The sequence below is a fragment of the Poecilia mexicana genome, unplaced genomic scaffold (genome assembly GCF_051168715.1).
Source record: "Poecilia mexicana isolate PSO_F unplaced genomic scaffold, ASM5116871v1 scaffold_15, whole genome shotgun sequence".
NCBI classification, from domain to species: Eukaryota; Metazoa; Chordata; class Actinopteri; order Cyprinodontiformes; family Poeciliidae; genus Poecilia; species Poecilia mexicana.
Window position 1 is genome coordinate 27,785,874 of NW_028263384.1, and position 23,411 is coordinate 27,809,284.

The 23,411-nt window shown below is 39.5% G+C and overlaps 1 protein-coding gene across 2 annotated transcripts in view; it reads left to right on the plus strand.

Moving 5' to 3' along the window:
* Positions 1-22,939, plus strand: part of LOC106930706 (uncharacterized) — a 28,741-nt gene extending 5,802 nt beyond the window's left edge. Inside the window, exons 5-26 of one of the 2 annotated variants that reach the window (XM_088013169.1) lie at positions 80-919; positions 1,166-2,320; positions 3,847-3,980; positions 5,485-5,652; positions 5,776-5,955; positions 6,981-7,572; positions 8,560-8,700; positions 8,790-9,007; positions 9,612-9,687; positions 9,780-10,070; positions 10,545-10,781; positions 10,868-11,020; positions 11,299-11,477; positions 12,864-13,056; positions 13,146-13,265; positions 13,760-13,864; positions 15,208-15,228; positions 15,318-15,379; positions 15,463-15,646; positions 16,377-16,502; positions 17,183-17,321; positions 21,227-22,939. In XM_088013169.1, the coding sequence (XP_087869295.1) occupies positions 80-919; positions 1,166-2,320; positions 3,847-3,980; positions 5,485-5,652; positions 5,776-5,955; positions 6,981-7,572; positions 8,560-8,700; positions 8,790-9,007; positions 9,612-9,687; positions 9,780-10,070; positions 10,545-10,781; positions 10,868-11,020; positions 11,299-11,477; positions 12,864-13,056; positions 13,146-13,265; positions 13,760-13,864; positions 15,208-15,228; positions 15,318-15,379; positions 15,463-15,646; positions 16,377-16,502; positions 17,183-17,321; positions 21,227-21,368 (5,456 nt within the window). In that variant the 3' untranslated portion in view covers positions 21,369-22,939. Of the gene's footprint in view, positions 1-79; positions 2,321-3,846; positions 3,981-5,484; positions 5,653-5,775; positions 5,956-6,980; positions 7,573-8,559; positions 8,701-8,789; positions 9,008-9,611; positions 9,688-9,779; positions 10,071-10,544; positions 10,782-10,867; positions 11,021-11,298; positions 11,478-12,863; positions 13,057-13,145; positions 13,266-13,759; positions 13,865-15,207; positions 15,229-15,317; positions 15,380-15,462; positions 15,647-16,376; positions 16,503-17,182; positions 17,322-21,226 lie in introns of both variants that reach the window. The other variant, XM_088013168.1, reaches the window with a different exon arrangement.
* Positions 22,940-23,411: the final 472 nt, after the last annotated feature.

Here is a 23,411-nt window from a genome sequence, read left to right on the forward strand (position 1 = left end):
AGTGGACACTCTTGTGAGTTTTTTTTAGCACATTTTGGGGCTGTTTCCCTGACACTGTCCCATTTTGGATAAATTATAGACATTGATGAATGCCAAGACCAAAATGGAGGATGCCACCCATTTGCCAACTGCACTAACATGCCCGGATCTTTCTCCTGTGTCTGCCCGATGGGCATGGAGGGGGATGGCTTTTACTGCAAGGATGTGGACGAATGTGAGCAGAACTCTACCCTGCCAAACAACTGCAGCTCACAGGCAGTGTGCCTCAACACCAATGGTTCCTACCTGTGCCAGTGCAATCATGGACACCAAGGGGATGGCTTTATTTGTAATGATGTTGATGAATGTGAGTTAGCCACAGCTTGCAGCAAGAACATGACATGCACCAACTTTCCTGGCTCCTACAGCTGCTCTTGTATATTGGGAAACGTATACAATGAGGGAACATGCATTAGTGAAGATACCTGCCTAAATGCTACTAATTACTGCCATCCTCTTGCCAAGTGTAACACATACCAGGGTTCTTTCTACTGTCAATGCACAGATGGATATGAAGGAAGTGGGATTGACTGCTGGGACGTAAATGAATGCGATCAGTTACAAGATAAAGTCTGCCCTCCCTTCTCACACTGCCAAAACACGAATGGTTCTTTCATCTGCGAGTGTTGGAAAGGTTTTCAAGACAATGGTACACACTGTCAGGACATAGATGAATGTGAGATGGGAAACTTCACCTGCCCTGACAACAGTACCTGTAATAATACAGAAGGGAGTTACAACTGCACCTGTGACCCAGGATTCTCAGCCAATGACTCCTTGTGTTTGGACATTGATGAGTGCTCCCTTGGCCTGATCCAGTGTCCTAATTTTTCCAACTGCCTTAACACGATTGGATCTTCCATCTGTGGGTGTTGGGAAGGTTTTCGAGACAACAGTACACACTGTCGGGATATAGATGAATGTGAGATGGGAAACTTCACCTGCCCTGACAACAGTACCTGTAATAATACAGAAGGGAGTTACAACTGCACCTGTGACCCAGGATTCTCAGCCAATGACTCCTTGTGTTTGGACATTGATGAGTGCTCCTTTGGCCTGATCCAGTGTCCTAATTTTTCCAATTGCCTTAACACGATTGGATCTTCCATCTGTGTGTGTTGGGAAGGCTACCAAAGCAATGGCACAGAGTGTGAGGACATTGATGAATGCCTGGACAATTCCACCTGCCCTGACCACAGCACATGTGTGAACACCAAAGGAGGCCACCAGTGTCTTTGTGATACTGGGTTTTCCAATAGCACTGACTTATGTGTGGACATTGATGAATGCAGTGAAAACAATGGGCGAGAGCTTTGCACAAATGGAACATGCATGAATGCTCTTGGTTCTTATTACTGTGATTGTTTTAGTGGATTCTCGAGCAATGGTACAGAATGTGTGGATGTGGATGAATGCTCAGAGTTTCTCAACTCCTCAGTGTGCCAGCCTTTCTCCACATGTGTTAACACTCTAGGTTCATACCTCTGTCCCTGTAATGTAGGTTTCATTCTGAATGGTATCAACTGTCTGGATGTGGATGAATGTCTTGACCCAGTTGGTAGCCCATGTCCAGAAAACTCTATATGTAACAATACAGAAGGGTCTTTCCTCTGCCACTGCTCCCCTGGGTACCAACCCATTGACACTGGCTGTGAGGATATTGATGAGTGTAAGAGCAGCAACACCTGTCGCTCTGATCAGGTGTGCACAAACCTACCGGGAGCATACAATTGCTCCTGTCCTCTTGGTTACCATGAGGAGAATGAGGCATGTGTTGACAGCAATGAATGTGAGAATTCGCCATGTCATCCCTTGGCATACTGTTGGAATACACCTGGCTCCTTCTCCTGTCACTGTCACAGAGACTTCACTGGGAATGGCTCCTGGTGCAAAGATGTGGATGAGTGTGTTGCCTCTACCAACCCCTGTCACTCCCTTGCTCAGTGTCATAACACCCCAGGATCATTTGTTTGTGTCTGTATGCCAGGCTTCCTCAGCATTGGGCCCCTATGTGTGGACATTAATGAATGCCAGCAAGAACATGGGCAGTGTCACTCAGCTGCTACCTGCATCAATTATGTAGGAGGATTCAAATGCTCATGCAACCAAGGCTGGGAAGCTACCAAGGATAACGGTCTTGGAAAAGAAGGCTGTGTAGACTTGAATGAGTGTGTCCTCCCCAACCTGTGTCCTCATCAGACGTCCTGTACCAACCTGCCAGGGAGCTACACCTGTTCCTGCCCAGCAAACAACCCAGATTGCAATACCTTAGCCAAGATGGGTTAGCTATGCATTTGTTTTTTATTACATTTTTATAACCAATTCTTTATGCTGCTCATTTTGTTGATTGGTAACAACCCAATCAACAAAAAAACAACTCAAATCTATAAGAAACTAATCTCCTTCCAGTCAGGTATGTAGTTAATCCCAAAGTTATTGTTATACCTGACAGATTTAGATCTAAAATTATTTTTAATTTAACCAAGACAATTCTATCTGAGACAGACATTTCTAAAACACCAGTAAAGTCATGTGAAAGCAATATTAGTTAGAATAAAAGAAATAAATTTTTCATATATAAGCATAATTTCCTGAATAATAAATTATAAATATTTTGTGGAATTACAGCAATCAAAACCTTCTTTTCATGTCTTCTTTAGTGTTTTGATCTTTGGTGATGAACTTCAAGTCTTTAAGATTGGAAGGCCTCTTTACCATTACCCTAATCTTTAGCTCTTTAGCTCCCTTCATATGTTTTCTATTGTATTCAAGTGTGGACCAGTCCAAAGCATCGATATTACATCAATATTATTATCCCACTGATGGCCTCTCAGTTATCTGTGGTGCAAAAAAAAACAACAAAAAACATCTAATTTGTTTTACTTTAATAATACAGTGTTGTTACAAGAAAATTAAGCAATATTTGCTAAGACCATTTAAAACCATTTGTACCTTGAAAAATAAAGAAGCAATTAAAGTGAAACATTACTGGTTTAAAATGATTAAAAACAGGCTAAAATGCAAAATTAAGTTATTTCTTAGCTGTATGTCTTAAACAAAGAGGGCAAAGAAAACCGTCTTGTCTTGGGCTGTGTTCACACTGCAGCCCGAAGTGACCCAATTTCAATTTTTTTTGTCAAATTGCTTTTTTTTTTTTTCTTTTTTTTTTTTGGCGTGGCCGTAGTTCACACTTCCAAATATGTGCGACCTCTGTGATCAGCAGTTTGAACTGCAAACGATCTGAAAGTATCTCGCATGCGCAGTAGAGGGCGCAATGACGTCACACATAGAGCGCGTTCTCAGTGTTTTGCCAAGCGCAAACAAAAAGAAGAAGTACTCAGTATTGGCGGAAGTAAACACAGGATGCTAACGGTGGAGCATAGCTTGTTGTCCGGCCGGAGGCTGGACATTAACAACTTAATCCTCATTATAATCCGCCATGGTTGTTGTTTTGCTTCCCGCTTACGCGTATCAGGACGCAGAATAGTGACGCTTGTCGAGTATCAATGACGTTCAGGACATGGACTTTTCAGATTCGGGTCCCGTTTGAAAATATCAGATACGTATCAGACATCCAAGTGACCTGGGTCGCATTTGAAAAATAAATAAATAAATAAATAAATAGAAAAAACGACCTGTGTTGCTCAGACTGTCATCAAAAGATCAGACAGGTATTAAGGCAAAAAAAAAAAAAAAAAAAAAAAAAAAAAAAAATCGGAATTGGGTCACTTTGGGCTGCAGTGGGAACGCAGCCTTAGGTTGACGGCTAAAAAACCAAACTTGACTAACTGCCTGTTCTCCACACAGAGAGCTCTCTGTACCCATACGGAGTAGAGGCTGGAGACAGAGAAGTGAAAATAGAAACTGAAGATGGAAATTCTCCCTACATCGCCCCACCAGCAGGGTTTCCTTTCATGGGGAAGCTGTACGACAGAGTATTTGTGAGTCTGACTTTTCCTTCTTGCACAGTCTTGACATCATGTTCACTTTTCCTCAGCTCGCCTCACAGGTTTTCTATAGGTTTGTAGGACTGAAATCACCATGAATAAAGGCGTGGATATGTTTCAAATCGTTATCCTTCTGAAGGACTCAGCGATTCTCCGTTTTCAGTTTTCTGGGAGAGCGTATCAGATTTCCATTTAAAGTCTCCTGATGTTTTAAAGTGGTCAAACGCTTACCAAGGATTTTTTTTAGTCTAGTTCTTACTGCAAATAAGACAAAAATAAATTTCCAATAAGATATAGAAGCTTTTTAAGTCAATAATTCCTTAATATTGATTAAAAAAATTTCTTTTTACTAGTTTCACTGCCGGATTATTTGACTTATAAAAAGACATGTTATATATGATATAACCTGCCAATGTAGCTAGTACTTTTGAACAGTATTAAAGAATGATTTACTTAAAACAAGCTCCTATTATATCTTGCTAAAAAATTACTTGTAAGTTAGTTTTGTCTTAACTCAAATGTAAGATATTTACACTAGAAACAAGACAAAAATACTTGGTAAAATTCAGCATATCTAAAAATCATTAAAAAAAATTTACTATAAAAGTTTGAACCATTTAGTCAGATTTTGCCCTAATCAGAACTGTTAGGATCCTTCATAATATTTTACATATTTTGTCCACTTGGTGCCATTTTGGCTCTTCACCCTGCTGTATTTTCTCAAGAAAAACACACAAAAAAATAAAATACAAATTATAAATTATGATGTGCGAGTTGAATATTTGGTATTCATGGCAGACCTCTTTGTTTTGTAACAATAGATGTTATACTTTTGCAATAATAGAAGAAAAATAAAACAGGGACTCATTAACTCTTAAAACAACATATTTGATGCTGAAAATGTTGTTTGAATGGTCGTCCTTCGTCTGCAGTGCCTGTGTAACTTGTTATTAGAAATGATCTGGCTGTATTTATGGAAAATCATATGATGTCAGTATCAACACTGGGAAAAGAAGACGTTAGTTCCTGGGATCTCCAGAGGCTTAAAAACTATGAATTACTGAAATTTTTCAGTTATATTTCAAACAAATTTTAATTCTTACTGTGTTTTTTTTTTACACTGAATGATTTTACTAAATTGAAACGTTGTTTTCCTCTAAAATGTTTCTGTTTGAGATTATTCTACTTCAGTAGATGAATTTTCTTTATGCACATTTTCACCAGAAGCGCCAATAGAGGGCGCTGTGTGACTGAAAATATAACCAAAGTAACATCCTGGTGAGTTCAGGAGGTTTTCCCAGCAGCACAATAAACAAAAAGTTATGAGATCAGTAATTTTCAGTGTTCAGGTGTAATATTTACATCAAAGTATTTGGTTACTCACAGTTCACAGAATAATAAACTCAACAGAAAGAAAAACTTTGATGGCTGAACATTGTTCTCATTGTGATTTAGTTTCAGTAAAAAGCCTGACTGTGTCTTTATTTTCGCTCCTCAGTTTTCTGATAACGGCCTGGTCCAGTTTCAGTCGTTGGCTGAGAACGAACAATACCTCCTCCCGTCTCCCTCTGCTGACGGTTTCCCTGACGACATGAAAGTGCCACTATTGGCTGTCTTTTGGGATGACGGTGACCTCACCAAAGGCAGCGGGAAGCTGCACTATCAGGTCAGATGTAAACAAAGGCCAACGCTCGGAAAAATATGTTTTTTTTAAATTGGGTTTAATTTAAATCAATCAAACTTTCTTAATCTTTGCAATAGTTGCATCGTTGTTGTTTGGTTCTTTTAGGAATATTCAGAACTGGATGTGTCAGATGTTTACTCCCAGATGGTTTTCAACCGCACAGCAGATGAAGTGACAAAGTTTGAGGGTTCGAAACAGAGACCTCCATTTTCCCCCGCCTGGATCCTGAAGATCACCTGGGAAAACGTGATGCCCGTCTCCTTCCAGAAGGTCAACCTGTCAGAGGTCAGGTCACCTTTAAAACCCTGACACAGAAACAATAACTACAAACATAAAATGTATTAAGCTCCTCACTAAATGTTCATCTCTCATCACTAGAGTAAATACAGTCTAGCATACTGAGCATTTATACTGTGTTTCTTTTTATATGACCTGCTTGTATTTTGATTCATAAAGATGTGAAGGAGCAGGAAGTGTTGTTGTTTGGTTGTCCTACTTTAATGTTATTGTGCAATGTGAGATTTTTAAGGTGTAGGCTGGGAGAAAATGAATAAGTCATGGTTTCTGTACAGCTTTCCAGTTTGGTATCTGGTGCCACCTCGTGGCGTCTTAATGGGATTTGTTTCTGCCATTCGTCTTATTTTTAGCATCATCTGTCTGTGTAGATAGAAAAAAAGAAGTAAAGTTTTGCCCAAAAAATTCTCAAAAAAATAAAATTTCTGAGCTTTAGAAGTCCAGGATTTGCTTGAAAAAAACTGAGAAATGTTTAATCTCAGAAATCGTCTAGAAAAAAAACACTGACATTTCTGAGTTTCAAAAGATGAAAACCTTGAACTTTCTCACATCTTTGAAACTTAAAAAATTCCCATTTTTTTCTAGAAAATTTCAGATAAATTTCAGACTTTTTACTCGCAAATTTTCAACTTTTGAATCTCAGAAATTTCCAAATTTTCTTAAATAGAAAATTTGGGAAAGAAATCTCAAGTTTTTTCTTGCACAAACTCGCTTCTTGCTTTCAAACTCAAAAATTCCCACTTTTTTCCAAAATAAAAATCCTGACATTAATCTCAAAATGTTTTAGTTTTTTTTCTAGCAAATGTTTGACTTCTGGAGCTCAGAAATGTTCAAGTTTCTTCTAGAAGATTTTTAGGGTTTTTAGGTGAAAATTTACTCCTGTATTTTCCTGCTCTGGTATGCCTTTGCAGTGAAGTCTTACCTGTTCTATCGCAGTTGTTTCTTGTATTGGATCCAATTTAAAGAGATGCTAACCTTTGTAGCATTTGTTGAGTTTAAATGGTTTTCCTTTGCAGACCAACACCTTCCAGTGTATCTTGACAACAGATGGAGAGCGTTCCTTCGCCCTCCTGCGATACGGTCAGATGAAATGGGGTCCTGGGCTGAGGAAGCATCACGATGCTCTGATCGGCTACACAGACGGAAAAACCACCTTCAAGGAGACCACAGAACCTCCAGGAAACCTGTTTGGGCGCGCAGGCAGATACAGACCCAATGAAGTTACGGGAACACTGGGGAATCTCGGCCAGTTGGTCTATGATTTAACTGGACCAGTAGGGTCGGATGCAGATGCTGGGATCAAATGCCAGGCGTGGTCGAAGGGGGAGCCGGACCCGGCTGTGTGGACGGTGGGGCTGTCCTCCTGTCCCTGCACCCGCATGCAGGCTCTGGAGGACCTGGCGCTCCTGCTGGACCTCTCTGACCCGGGTGAGACAGTCCAGAAGCTGAGGGCTCAGCGGTGGACGGGCTCCTCTGGGCAGGTCTTTAGGTCGCTCCTGTCCAACCAGTATGGCGCCGGGAAGAGGTGCGTGTACGAGCCGGAAGGCGCCCTGCTGGCTGGGTTCAATGAGCGCTACTTCTACGGACAGAACATGCAGAAACACATTGGTAAGAGTCTCAGGCTGGTTTGGGTTTTCTGGTGAAAAAGTGGAGTGCGGATAACGAGTGGATGGTTTGTTGTTCCACTGGTAAATTTCACCGTAAAATAAATTAATATTTCATTACAGGAACATAACTAAACACAGGGAAATTGAATCTTTAATTTAGTGCATTCATTCATTGGGACCTTTTATGCAAATTTCACTTCCATTTGAGTTTCTACTGCTAGAAACAATCCAAGTGCTTAAAAAAAAAACATCCACCTGTTTTCTGTGAATAAGTTCATGTTTTTTGGTGTCTGGGAAACGAACCTTTCCAAAAACCTTTTGATTATTAAGTCACAATTGGCAGGCGCTGCGCCGTTACCTAGCAACCATAGCAGAGCCGAGCCGAGCCCCATTACTTAGCAACCTGAGTAGAGTCAGTCACCTGGTTTTAACGCTGCACAATGGCTGCTGGCAAAGACAGGTGTTTTGTTGTTGACATACCATCCAGAAACCACTTCCTGCATTATTGTTGCTCGTGCAGGAGGCTCCACTAATGCTGTTCAAAGATGTTGTATAAATGTGTTTACAGCCATTTTTATGTGTGAGTGTAAACTCTGAGTATGGGGGCGTGGCCAGCAGCAGCTTATTTGGATTTAAAGTGACAATACGCCCTAAAACAGCTCAAAGCAGAACTGAGCAGACAGAAATCTCAATATCTAAGGATGATTTGTAATGAACATGTTTCATATCAACCATACAAAACATTTGTTTTTACTTTCCTCAAGGCTGATCTTCTCCCTGCTGCTTAGAGATAAACTGAATCATAGAGTTTTATGGTGTTTCTTACTGCAAGAGTTGACTGTAGATTTGGAGAGCTCTGTAAAAAAACAAAATATATTATTGTTTAGTTAAAATCTGCAATGCTTTAATACCCAGACATCTCGTCTGATCATCCAGCTAAAGCTGAGCATCTTTAAGAGACATAATTTCACCAAATGTTTCCTTGCAGATGGGGATCTCCTCCCATTTCAGTGGTGTTGCATCGACTCTCCCCAGTGCCACCTCTACCTCGGAAAGAGACCTTTGGATCGCTGTCAAAGTTACGTCTCCAGCATTCGCAGCGGCTCCAGGGGGGCAGCGCGGGGCACCGGTGAGGAATCCCCAGAAAAAAGTCTAAAACAAGCAAATTATCTGGTTTTTAGTCTTATTTTAAAAGTGGAAAACAATATTTCCCTACAGCGTTGGTGTACGGCAGTCTGCATTTCATCACCTTCGACGGGGCAGAGTACTCGTTTAAGGCCCTAGGGAAGTTTGTGATATTACGTCTCTCATCCGCAAGCGGCTCTAATATCTTCACCCTACAAGGACAGATTGAAAAGCTGCAGACAGTCGCAGGAGGGATCATTGACGTCCCAGTGGTGGTGCGCATGGCCGCCTTCCACCAAGGCATCGGCAAGGTCAGGACGGAACCACAGCAACGCTCGCCGTTTGGAAAAGTCATGCTGACCTCTGAGAATAATCCTTTTAACTCAGATTAAATCAGATTATTCAAACCTATTGGAGGCAAAGTTTTATGTGTTTCATTGGGATATTATGTGACAGGCCAACGTAATTTGGACTAATTAAATGTGACAGTTTTGTTCAGCCACCAACTTTCACTGAATTTATACCTTTAAACCCGACAAAGTACTGGTTCCATTGGCAGATTCTTTACTTTCGTCATGTTTTCTCATGTAATAAGTGAGAAAATCTGCCAGTTTTCATCAAGATTAAAGAATAATTTACTGAAAACAACCTCCTGTTTCTTGCTGAAAAGTTACTTGTACGTTACCTTTGCCTTATTTCAAGTCTGCCAAGATATTTACAGTAGAAACTTGACAAAAATACGTTGTATGATTTTGTTTTTTTGCAGTGTGTGGTAGATTATGAGGTCAGTCTTGAGATCTACAAAAGGAAATACAGTATTCCAGAATTTTTTACCTTTTGTTCTAGTTTTAGTAAAGCAAAACTAACTTGTACCTGTATCTTTAACTAGCTTTAATCTTTTTCCGTTATCCTCAGATTGAGTGGAGATGCTCTGACAAAGCGAGCGGACTGCAGATTTATGTGGATGATGCTGAATTTCCAGTCAGAATCGGTAACATGCATCACACACTTTCAATATGCATGACTAAAATCTAATTAACAGATCTTAAGGAGAGCATCCGGTGCCTCTACCTGTCCTTCCAGGTGTTGTGTACGAGAACAAGCAGGGCTTTGCGGTGCGCTGTCTCTCGGTGAATCGCTGTGCAGCGGTCTATGCCAGCGGTCTCAGGGTGGTCGTCTGGCGAAGTGAAGGCTACCGTCAGCTGGCGGCCATGGTGGAAGTCCCGGAGAACTTCTACAGACGCACAGTGGGTCTCATGGGGCTGTGGAGCGCCAACCGGTCCGATGACTTCCTCATGTCCGACGGGAAGGTCGTCCCCTCCCAGGATCTCAACCCCCCTGAGGAGGAGCGGCTGAAGCAGTTTTGCATGTCCTGTGAGTAAAACAGGGACTCGGTTTTCTGACAGTATTCTCAGTCCAACCTCAACCCAAACTCATCTGAAGTTAATTTCCAGTCTGAATTAATTTACCAACACAGTTAATGAGCTGCAGTACCTCTGCTTATCAGTGACTTCAGAAAGACATTTTAGGGTCTGATTGCAGTTTTCTGGCAGATCCCAGATTACTGATCTTTAAAAAGCTACACTGCAAAAACACAAAATCTTACCAAGTATTTTTGTTCTAGTTTCTGGTCCAAATACCTTGGCAAACTTGAAATACAACAAAACTAACTTGCAAGTTATTTTTTAGCAACATATAGGAGCTTATTTTAGAGGATGTTTGTTTTACCCTGAACACAGTTTTAAAAATGGTTTTTGTTGCTCACCAGCTGCGTTTGCTGGGGCTGAGCCCCCCTTGTCTTTAAACTCTAGTGACACCCCTGCTGCTCACATCTCGCCTGTTTTCCAGGGGCGGTCCCGAACCCTGAGAACCTGCTGGTGTCTTCGTCTCAAAACGTCCCCCTGGCTTTGGACTCCACTGCGCCCCTGCTGCAACGCCTCAGTCCTGCTGAGCTGGAAGCGCAGATGAGACTTTGCAAAAACAGCGTTGAGTGCGTTGAGGACAGCGTGGTGTCCGGCATCCCCGACCTGGGCCAGCAGACTCTGGAGGCCCAGACTCAGTTCAGGAGCCTGGCTCTCCTCTTCGGTACATTTATCTGGCATTTCCAGAACTTGAAGTGCTTCTGTTTCTGCCTGAGCCTAACGCTGTGCGACATGTTTGTGATCCGGCAGGCAACATGCCGCCTGTAGTGACAGAGCCCGCTGTGATACACACAAAGGTCAACTCTCAGGTCAGCGTTCAAATTGTCGCTCAGGACCCAAACGGTGACCCCATCACCTACTCATTGCTATTCCCCTGGCCTCCAGAGGCTCGTGTTGGCAGTGGTGAGACACACACACACACACACACGCACACACACACACACACACACACACACACACACACACACACACACACACACACACACACACACACACACACACACACACACACACACACACACACTCTCCATCCATCACTGTTAGTGATGGCATCACTGTTGACATTTGTTAGCTGGACGGAGAGGCCACTGCTGCTGAGTCACACGGACAGAGAGCCTCTTCCTTCTGTGACAGCTGCGATGCGTAATTGGTATGTGTGTGATTTTCTCCTTCCCTTCCAGTGAACGGCTACCTGACATGGACACCGCGCAGCACTCAGCCTTCCCAGCTGACTGTCAAGGTCAGCGACGGGCAGACAGGCTCCTTGTTCACCCCCGTCCTGCGAGTCTGCGACTGTCTTAACGGAGGAACCTGCCTGTATGACAGCGTGGCTGAAAATCACCTGCAGGGAAAGTTTCAGGTACTGCATTCCTGGGTTTAAGCTGTTATTTTTCCTTTTCTTCAAAAGACAAAAGTAAAAGTCTAAATTAAATTTTGAAAGCGGAGGTAGTGGAGCTGTTGACTATTTTAATGCTCAGTTCCAATTTTTTTGTGAAATCTGATTTGTTTTTGCGTAGTCAACGGTCACAAATTTTGCAGGATGATAAATTGCACCAGAAGTTATTGCAATGAGCGATAATATTGTTGTTTTGACATTTTGGAAGTAACATAAAGGTAATGGCACATTCTCAAAGATGGTTCTGGAAGACATTTTAAATATCCAAAATAAGCAAAACAACAAAATTAATTATGAGGATTCTGTAAGCAAAATTGTACCATCAGCTAATTTGCTCCTGTGGTAATACAAATACTTATTTTTTTGTTCTTGTAAGTCATTGTAATCATAAAAATGGTGCAGTGAATATTAAACATTCATCAGTTTCCCTCCTTTAACCTTTAGAATGATAGAAATCTACTGTTGCCATGGTGATTCCCGCCCTTTTCATGGCATGAAGGGCGTGTCCAAGTTCTGCTGGAATCCTTCAGTTTGTCCTGTCGCCTAGCAACCATGGCAGCACTAAACACAAGCCATAGTAAACATGGAGCTTGAAATCTTGCTGAGTTTTCTTTTTTTTTTTACTTACTTAATCCTTTTTAATTTATTCAATTATTTGTTTAAAGTAATTAGGCAAAAAGTATATTCAAAAAATGCTTATGAAAATGACATAAACCTAAAAACTCAACCTGTGTAAGCTTCCACTTTTCTTTTCTTTAGTGAAAGCAAAAATAACGTGTTTCTTTAGATCAGCCTTGTTTCTGTTTTACTTCATTTCAGCCCTTAATTTGTGACTCTAGTTTGTATTATTTCATGTGTTTAGTTGTACTTTAGTTAAACTATCTTCCTTTTGTCCTCATTCTTTAGCTTTAGATTTATTTCCCACTCCTCTGCGTACTCTCCGCCGCCCCTGGTGTTTTTGCTCTGCTCTGGCTCCCTGTCTTCTCCTTTAGTTTTTCTAAGTTCTGATAATCATTTTTTCATTAAAACATTCTCCATATACACCTCTGCCTCTCTACATTCGGGTCGTTCATCAGCCAACCTACATCATGGCAGAATCGTGGGATATTTTTCTCTGTGAAGGAATTTAAAAGTGTAGCAATGACAAAACACACCAAATAACATTAGGTGTGTTCATTGGTTTTCCAATAGGACACCAAATCATTTTGTCTTTACTGAGAATGACACTACCAATAATTTAAGCTTAGAATTGTCAGAGTTTCTTAATTTGAGAAAAACCATCCAGTGATGTAAAAAAGTGTATGTTTTTAAAATTTGTCATTTTCTTTTTCATCTTTATTTAATTTTCAGGTAGTCGGGTGCTTGTGCCCAAAGGGATACAGCGGGGCGTTCTGTGGAAACGCAACAAACGCATGTCAGGGCAAGCCGTGTTTCAGAGGGGTGCAGTGCGACCCAAAGTCCGGCCCTGACCAGTTCAGCTGTGGAGACTGTCCTGACAACACCGTCTCCAACGACAAACAGGGATACAAATGCTTTGAGTATGGTCTGTAGTACATGATACATCATCTTTAGATCTCCCAACCTGAGACCCAGTTCCTGTCCTTACCCTGGTTCCCTGGTGTTCCTCCTCAGACATGTGCAGCCCTCCTTTCCCCTTCCCGTGCCACCAGGATGCAGAGTGTCTGTCCACCAAGCTCAGCTACTCCTGCACATGCAAACCTGGGTTCAGTGGAGACGGACACAACTGCACAGGTGCTTAATGTCGACCCATTGCACAAGTATTTATACTCTGCTTACTCCATCGCTGTACAACTGCTCAGCTTTCTTTGTCGTCTGATTTGGAAGTGGAATAACAGTTACTGTCTGTTTTGGTAATTTCTCATATAGTTTCCAGAGGCTGAACACTGAAAAAACACAAAATCTTACAAAGTATTAGTTTAGTTTATATTCAGATATCCTATTACACTTGAAATAAAACTAAACTTAACTTACAGCTAACTTAAATCATAGCTTATTTTACACAAATTAATCAACTTCTGAAGGTGATTTTTTATATTTCGGTTGATCAAAGTGAAACGGACTGACTCGTTTATTGTGTTTTCTTCTATTTGAGTTGATTTGTTTCGGAAAATCCCTGTAATACTCAAACGTTTGCAGTTGCACCGCAATAAGACTGACAGCGTATGCTAATGTTTCCCAGTATTTACATGTAACAGGTGAATTTTTTGTTGCTCTTTGTGTTGCAGACATGGATGAATGTGCAAAGCTCATGCCATGTAAGAATGCCAAGTATGAGTGTGTGAACAAGCGCGAATCTTACGACTGCAAATGCAGATATGAAGATGGATGTGGTACGTACACTGATATTAACGGTAAATTACCGGCAAAAAGGGATTTACTGAATAGACGGCATTGATCATTTGAGAGGATCAGAGATTTTTAAAATAAAACAAATCAGACCTGAACCTATGGAACGTTGTACTTCTGTTTATGGAACAATCTGTTTCGTCTGGGGTTGTTCTGAGTTGTTTTTTCAGGTTCGATTATTCTGATTATCTAGTCTCTTTCTTTGATTAGATCAGTCTTGTTTCTGTTTTACTTCAGTTCAGTCCTTCTTAGTGTTTCCATGTTTGTTTCTTGTCTCTTCCTTGTTACTCTAGGTTAGTTATATTTCTTAGATCTAGTTATTCTTTAGTGTTAAATTCATTTCCTTGCCCCTTGTGCCACTTTCTCTCTCTCTCTGCAACCCTGTCTTAATCTAATCTGATCTAATATAATCTGTTCATTGTTCAGTAATCAGCCTTCCCATTACATATCCAACTCATTCTCAGTTCCTCCTGTTAAATCCAGTCGAATCCTGTTATTTCCCAGCTGTTTTTGCTCTGCTCTGGCTCCCTGTGTTCCCTGAGGTTTTTTTTCATTTTTTTCATTAAAACGTTCAACATGCTCTCAGGTATTTTCTGCATTTTGGTTCATCCACACAAACTCACAATTCATGACACAATCTGTCTAAAGGAACCAAAGAGATCACTTAAGAAAATCAAGGACTAATGAAGGACATTGGTTCAGTAGAGTGCCGTATCATACATGTTTTTTTCTTTATTATAATCTTTATATGCGCTCATTACCTGTTTTGTGTTTAATATATGGATGATTGACTGATGTTTAGTAGCTTCTGGTATAAGGAATTGACTTTTGAGAAAAATTTTAAACTTTTGAAATTTGGTCTTGTGGTGTCCAAACTTTTGTCATGAGGCCCAAAATTATTAAGCTGCAGCGATTTGCCTTCGAGTAAAAATAGGTCAATAATTACGGTTCTAGTTTCTCCAAAATTAAGATGAATTAAAAACATTGATATATGGGAATCTTTTTTTGGATTGTTATTTAACTGTAAAAAAAAAAAAAAAAAAAAAAGAGCCAGCTGCGCTTTCTGGCCAGATTTGCTCAATTCTTGAATTAAGGTCTGAGGGCCACAAATGGCCCCCGCACCTCACTTTGGACACCACTCCGATATACTACATAAGATTTTTGTCTTCAAACTACTCATTTTCATTCCAATTTTGTTTGTCAATATATGACAAGAACATTTTAAACTCCAGAATGAAATAAATATTTATTCAGTAGTTTATTTTGATTCAAAGAAAATAGCTCACAGTCGGAACCGTCTTTGATTTTTGTTTTGTTTCTTATGCAGGTAACTCTACGAATCCTCCAGGTTTGGGCTCCTACCAGCACCTCCATTACTGTAGCTCTATCTGTCTTACAGAGACGTTTGTAAGTTTCTCTACATTTGCATCTGTTCAGGGTACAACATGTTCAATCTGACCATGAGCTGGACAGACGAGAAAACGGACGGACTCAAGCAGGTGTGTGATCAGGCTCTGCCTTCCCCCCATCGTACTGATAGATTCTGCTTGACAGCAAAGTGATGGTTCAGTGTTTTCCTCAGCTGGATGACATCCTGGCCAAAGGTTTCACAAACAAGTTCTACAACATCAGTCAGAAAGCTGCATCCGTCCCGGGCATGGAAGAGTACCGGCTGGCCGTGTCCAGCGACACGCCCCACTGGTACATCCGGGACTACCTAGTCAGAGTCAGCAGATACTACGGCATCAACTCGGTGCAAGTTGATGGTAAAATACTTCTGTGCAGCAAAACATAGTAAACAATAGAGCAGAGCTTGGAGGAGCTGCTTACATTTATTCAATTACATTTGTTTGACACTTTTAGGAGTACTTTTACTGCTCTGTACATTTTACTTTTACTTGAATAATTTTATTACGAAATATTTCTACTCTTGGTCAAATTTCTGGATTTTCTACCCATTGAATGAAAAACTGTGTTTTAACCAAACACACCTGCAGTTTCTGTTAAAGTTTTAGCAGTTTTTCTACTGAAAGAAACTCATTTAGAAAAAAATTATTTTGCCTGATTTTGTTATTTTTAATCATTTTTGTAAATTTGGTCTTTAAAATACCAAAATGTCGTCTTAACTTTATATTTTGTTCCGTTTGCTTATGTACCTTTTAAATATTAAATTAATGATAATTTGATCAGTTACTCAGTATTTGAGTTGACTTTTTACCTCATACTTTTTATTTTCACTTGAGTAGAAATATGGTGAAGTACTGATACTCTTACTGGAGAATAATTTTTGGGATCTCTGCACACGTCACTAAAAAAACTAACCGTAAAGTTGCACTGCAAAAACACAAAACATTATCAGGTATTTTTGGTCTAGTTTACAGTGAAATATCTTAGTTTTGTTGTATTTCAGCAGTACTAAGGTATTTGCACTAGAAAATAGGCCAAAAATACTTGATAAGATTTTGATTTGCTGCTTCACTTTGATTCTGTAAACAGATGTAGATGAGTGCAAGGCCAAGGAGGCAGGGTGTGTCTCAGCTGCTGTGTGCACCAACACCTACGGAGGCTACATGTGTGTCTGCAATGGCACTGTTGTGGACGGAGGCCAGTCCTGTATAACTGGTGAGTTTACTGGAAAAAGCAAAACCCGACGACGTCTCAGTGAAACTATCACTAAAAAGTTTGTTCATTTCAGTAATTCAACTCACATTATCCTGGTAAGCAGGTTAATGGAGGAGAGAAAGAGTAGGAGCTTCTTAAAGAGACAAAGACCCAATTTCAAGGCGTCGAATTGAAAAGTCTCTTTTAAGTTATGTTTGATGTATGCAGCATTTTTATAACATCTGAAGAAGACATAATTCCCTGATTCTGCTGTAAAATGGCTCTATGTGCCTGGAAAATACGCATTAGCTTATCCGCTTAAAAAAACAGCTAATTTATGCAGTAATTCATGCAAAAGGAGCCCTGACCAGGTATTAGGGTAACATTATTTATACGTCAACATTTCTGTATTAAAAACCTTTTTTTATTAGTGAATTCAGAGGGAGACCAGTCAACTTTAATTTCTTTTAAATCATGTTAGGTTCATTGGTCTACTTTTATTGGCTTTTCACATTTTCGCAGAGTTTTGTTTTCAGCTGCAAAGTCATCAAAGTAAGAATTATAAATATGATTATAATGCGAGTTTGAATTACATTAACTTTGCCATGCTGTTCTGATTTCACCAATGAAAGAGCTCTCTCTGCATTCATTAAAATAATAGCTGTGGTTTTGACATTGTTTTGTTTTTCTCTCTCAACCAGCCGAGCGATCAGTGAAGTCTGAACCGAATGTGGACCTCATTCTGGGTTTGGTTCTGGGCATCGGCATTCCTCTGCTCCTGCTGCTGCTGCTGGCCGTTCTGCTCTGCCTCTGCTGCTGCAAGAAGACGGTTACTGGAGAGTGAGTAGCATTAGCAGGAAACCGACCTTACAGTTTTTAATTAGGACACAGCATTCGAAGCAGGCTGAAAAAAATGGCTGCTGAGGTGCTTTTAATGTAGGAGAAGATTAGGGCCACTGGAAAAAATGATTTCTGAATTTTGACTTTAATCTACTGAGATTAAAAGTTAGAGTTCTTGAAAAAAAAAAGTCAAAATTCTGAAAAAAATTTAGAATTCTGAGAAAATAAATGAGGATTCTGAGAAAAAAGTCAAAATTTTTAGGAAAGAAGTCAGAATTATGAAAATAAAAGTTAAAATTCTGACATTTTTTCTCAGTGGGTTTTATTGTCGTCTATATTTTAATGATCATACAGATAAAAAAATGTTAGTTTGACTCCAGTTTATGGGAATCCCAATCTGAAACAATCCCTAATTGTTCTCACTATGCAGACAATAAGAGCAGACTTCAGGCGGTTCAGTCTGCGTTTAGCTGAGTCGCCTCCAAACCTGCATACCGGCAAACATCCTGCAGCCTGATTGGCCCGGAAAGCTGGCAGTAACGGAGCTCTGAATGTCAAACGACTGGGATATTAACCCGGTTTTGGGTGGGTCAGCAGATCCTCGGGGTGAGGGGAGATGAGGTTCATGCAGAGCGTTGGAGAATAAACTGCCGTGAAGACACACAAATTCACGACTGTATTTCAAGGTACAGTAGTGAAATTGGCCGGGCTGGAAACGGTTCTTCTTCCCAGAAACTAGAGGCTGTAAATCCCGTCTGCTGCTGCTGCAGCTCCAGCCTCCTCCCGTTTAATTTCTCAGTCGGAGGACAAACTGCCCACTCTATTACTATATTAAACTAAACACTTCCTACTAACAGCCCTGTGCGAGTTATGAAACTTTTATTCCACACAAGACTATTTGAAGAGGCATTGCTTGGTAAAGCAGAGCCATAAAAAGGATCATGGATGGATGGATGGATGGATGGATGGTTGGATGGATGGATGGATGGATGGATGGAAACTGTTTTGTTCCAAGCCGAATAAAATAAAACCACAATTATATGTACTTATAAAAATAGCAAAAGCAGTATAATTAACCTATTTTAGTTTAGTTGAAATGTTTAGCTTAGCTTTAGCTTAGCATGATGTAGCTTATATTGACTTCTTTGTTTCTTATCTGATTTTATTTGAGTCTGTTTTCATCTAGTAGCTCTGGTTTTTAGCTAAAGCTACTTTTTATTTTATCTTAGCTGGACTTTCCGCTACATATTAGCCTGATTATTTCTGTTGATTTTAAGTTTAGCTTAGCTAAATTGCTAAGTGTAATTTGTGACAGTAGCCTGGAGAAAATATTTCATTGGTTTTTTTGGTTATGAGTTATTTATTTCACAGTTAGTTTAATTAAACTGCACTTTGTTTAATTATTTTATCTGTACTTAAATTACCCAAACCTCTCGTGGTTTTCTTATAGAGTCTGTTTCAGCTTAGCTTAGCTTTTCTTTCATTTGGTTTGTTTGGTTTATATTGGTTAAACTAACTTAAACAAAACTTAATGTTAGTTTTATTAACCTCTTATTATTGCTGTTACTCATCAGCATAGCCTGTTATCTCACACTGCTTTAGTTTAATTAATCTACATTTATTTTAGCATAATTTATTTTATTTTGTTTATGGATGCCTATCTTAAGTTGTCGTAGGTTTTAATTGAAATTTAATGTATAAGTGAACTTTTACGTATAATTGGACACAAATTGTCTGTTAATAAGCAGAGGTTGTGATTATTATGAGTATTTTTGCCTTCTTCAGTTTAAAAGCTCTGCTGGAAAGCCTCTTGTATTTTTTCCAGATGCCGTTGTGTTTTGTAACGTGTCCTTAGCAGCAAAGTGTGCTGCTGTACATGTGCAGATGTACGGCATCTGGACCAGGTGCTAGTGGGCCGCAGAGATGCCTAATCCCCCTGATGACTGGCCTCCTTTTTCCGCTTTCACTCAAACGCACTCCGAGTCCAACAATGCTGTCTGCGGCAGCGTTGTCGGATCACCTTAGATGAGCAGGCAGAAAAATAAAACCCACATAAAGAAACACTAATTCTGTTTTACTTTAAAAAAACAACTAGGGTTCACTCACATTTTCTGAGAAAGCCGTGACTAAAGAACAAAGAATCTGATGATGCCTCTGCAAACAGCGTATGAAGTCATTTCACAAGTTGTGTTGTCTTTGTTTTTAGTTTACCGTGGGATGATTAGGCAGCAGAGTGACTGCGCCTCGTTATCCAGAGGGACATTCTGCACATATTTACACAGAGAGCAGTGGTAATAATGTGTTTTAACTGAAAATAAGAAGCATTCAGATGTGAGCTCCATGTTTTTAATCAGCTTTAGCCCCAGATCTCACTATCTTTCAACTCTCTGGGTATCTAGGCTAGACGAGGCATGAATATGCATGAGTCACTGTTGCTCATCCGAACATTTCCATAAACCATCATAATAATATTATCTGTTGTATGAGAAACAGCAATAAACACAACCAGGACATTCAAACCACATGGAAATATAAGACTTATTATTCAAAGGAGTAGACAGACGACCACAATACAAACAAAACCTTTTTAGCCCAAATTGCAGATATTATTCCCTTAAATTATTCCTGAACTCAGCAGCTCACAGAAAAGTGAATAACATTCTGTGTTTATGTGATTTAAAGGAAATTACACCATGATAAATGATTTTAAAATTATTATTTTTCCCTGCACAATTCAACCAACTCATCACAGTCAGTTCAGGATAAAAATCTAAGACAAAACTAAACAAAAACAATGTGCATAAGCTTAAAGTAAAGCTTGTATGAAGATAATTCTGATTCAATTCCAGGTTTCATTCTTCTGCATTTGCATCAGTTGTAGTTAATCTGAATCACCAGAAACAAAAGATGGCGCTCCTTTTAGGATTTTCCTGCCATTTAGACTCTTAGATCCTTCAGCTGAGCACAGAAACTGTTCAATAGTATCAGTCAGAAGAAGGGTACAAAAAAATGCACAAAGCACTGAATAAAATGTTATTTTTTCTGTAGCTTGTAGCTTCCAGTCCATCTTAGAAAATCTTAGAAAGCAGAACAACACCTTAAACCAGTGGTTCCCAAACTTTTTCTTCTGCGCCCCCCCAGTGGTCACCTGAAGAGGGCAGTGGACAAGAGACTTAGAAATCTTTTGTAAACTGGAGTAAATAGATTTACCCGAGGCAAGATGTGGCAAAAAGACTTAAAGCTGCAATATGTAACTTTTACAAAAATGTGCTTGTTTCCATATTTGTTAAAACTGTGATCAGACTGCCGTCTCCTCCACCTCCTCCCTGAGCTGTCTGAAGACATGCACAAAAAACAACTGTCAATCAACCTTGTGTACTTGCTGCTAAATGTGCTAATGGCGGAGAAACAACTCACCATTACAGGAAGACTGTTTATCCACCATCAGCTGTGGTCAAGCTAACTAGCTTTAGCATTTGTGAAAGAGTATGTTGTGGTGAATTGGCTGTAGCTTAGCAGATAGCAGGAGGGGATGAGCAGTGAAAAAATCAGGGGTGATTGACAGCGCTAAGACCCGCCTCTTGACTCTGATTGGTTGTTTCTAGTTAGCACTGGGAGAAGACAAGAGAGCTGCAAGCTGTGATAACATTGTTTCAACAAAAAATATTTTTTATAAAAGTTACTGCAGCTTTTAAGCTAAAATTGAATATAAAGATGCTTCAAAACCTTATTTTCCACATATAATTATACTTGTTAAACTAGATTATTGTAGTTTTTGTGTTTTTTTTTTTTTTTACATCTTTCACTGTTTGTAATTTAGCTAAATTGACCGGGATACGTGCCACATTAAAAGTGGAAAAGGTTTAGAAATATTTGTTTTACTCCTGGTTCCTGTTGTCTTGCAGCCTCCCCCACCTGATGCCAGACCACATCCAGCAGCAGTACAACCCTCCACCCTTCAACTACGCCGACCCGGCCCTGCAGTACATGAGCCACTGCAGCCCTCGGATCTTAGACAACATCACGCCCCGGCAGCGGCCAAGATAGCGACACCCGCAGCTTAATAACGGCAACACAAGCACTTTCCCTGACATAGTACCAGATAATAACGCTGGGGGTGAATGTTATTTATATTTACTTGAACACCCAGTTGAATCTGCAAAGTTGAATTATTTTCATTTTCTGATCAACAGTTTTCAATTTGTCTGACCCAGCAGAAGCCGCCGATGTCTTGGCAGGAAGTGTTGATTAAAAGTAAAACACTGCAGTGCTCTTTATCTTCCAGTTAGTGGCTAGCCAGCAGTAGCATCTGTCAGAGTATCAGGTGTCAGATTCACATAGGATATATGATTTTAATCTACGGGGATCATTATTCCAATACACCAGTCCACAAAAAGGTGCTACCGTTTTCTGGAAACCATTCATACAAAGTTGAGTTTCAAACTCTTGAGTTATTATTTGTAGCTAAATTGCATCCTAGTTCATTTTCCATATCAGAGTGTTAGCTGGAAGCTGTACCGCAAGTAAAAAAACATGTAGATATATTGTAAAATATTAATAAAAAATGTTCCATTCAAGAAAATGTAACTGTGGAAATCATTTCAAGAACAAACTGCTGATGCAGCGTTGAATTAATGCTGGAAATTAATTCAATATTAATGCTAGGAGAAATGTTTCTTCCTGGAAGCTGATGAGCAGCAAAGAGATTACACTAAATATTTATCCTTTCAGCCTTAATTAATAATCTTTAAATAATCAAGGCAAACGTAAATAAGTTTGTTCACATTAAATATAAAAGTAATAAATCTGAAGAACTCAAAGATATTTAAATCCAAGATGTTATGAGGCCTATTAAACAGAAAACTAGCTTATTTATTTCATGCAAAACTTGCACACAAATGTGAAAGTATTCTTAGCTTATTCATGAATTATGCATACCACTGTAGTGACCTTCATAATTATTGATATCCTTGTAAAACTGTATAAAAAGTCTTAAATTAATTTTTATTGCAGTAGTATAACCTCAAACTAAAAATGTAATAAAAAGCCAATCAATTATCTGGCGTCAGCAGTTTGTACATCTCCCCTTCAGTTGACGTCACTTTTGTTTTGCTAGGTTTCAGACTTGAGGTGTTCATGGAAGAACGTTGATTTTGTATCAGGTGATGAATTGTTTCAGTGTGGATTTGATGTCCTGGACATTTTTGCTGAAAGACCCATAAAAAACCAATTTTCATCTTTTCCTGGTAGTTTTCATATTGAAAACATCTTGGTAATTACAAAAACAATTCATCATAACATTCCTTAGGAAGATAAGACAGCCCCATAGCATCACAGATTCTCCACTGTACTTTAACATAAATAAGAACTGGAGATGAAGATCCATGGTATTTCTAGCCAAAAAAAAGCACAATCTAATCGTAAAATCCTAGTTATTTAGAATTTTCTTTAACTCGAAAATCGATCAACATATTTGGTATATTTGCTAGATGACTTTCATGATGGCATAACAAAACATAATGTTGCTTGTTTCATGTATTGTTTTTATGGTGTAAAGCAACTTTAAACTGCTTTGTTGCTTAAATACGCTCTACAAATAAACGTTACTTGACCTGAAACCTGCCATGCTTGATTAATGTAGTCTTCTCTCACTCACGATAAGGTTATGGTTAGCTAACATAACCCTTAGGCAGACCAGATTCTGCTAGCTAACCTAGCTAACGGCCACTTCACAATCTGTTCCGGAAGCACAATCCGTGATTCTCTTTAAATCGCAATAATATTTTTACAGTAACTTAGAAAAGAAATAAAAAGTACTCTCCGTGGAAGTATTTCTTTAGCACATGGGCTTATTAGATGATGGTACAGATCGGCTTCCGAAACAGATCGTGGCAGGCATTAACCGTTAGGCTAGGTTAGCTAACCTAAACCGAGCCAGACGTAGCTAACGGTTTTTTTTTTATATTTTGAAGAAATAACATTACATAGAAGATCTTCAACATCGTGAGGAATATCAGAATGCAATAATATAAAATAACCACAAACTTGCAATCCAGAAAGTAAAATAGAGTAAAAAAAAAAAAAAGTTAA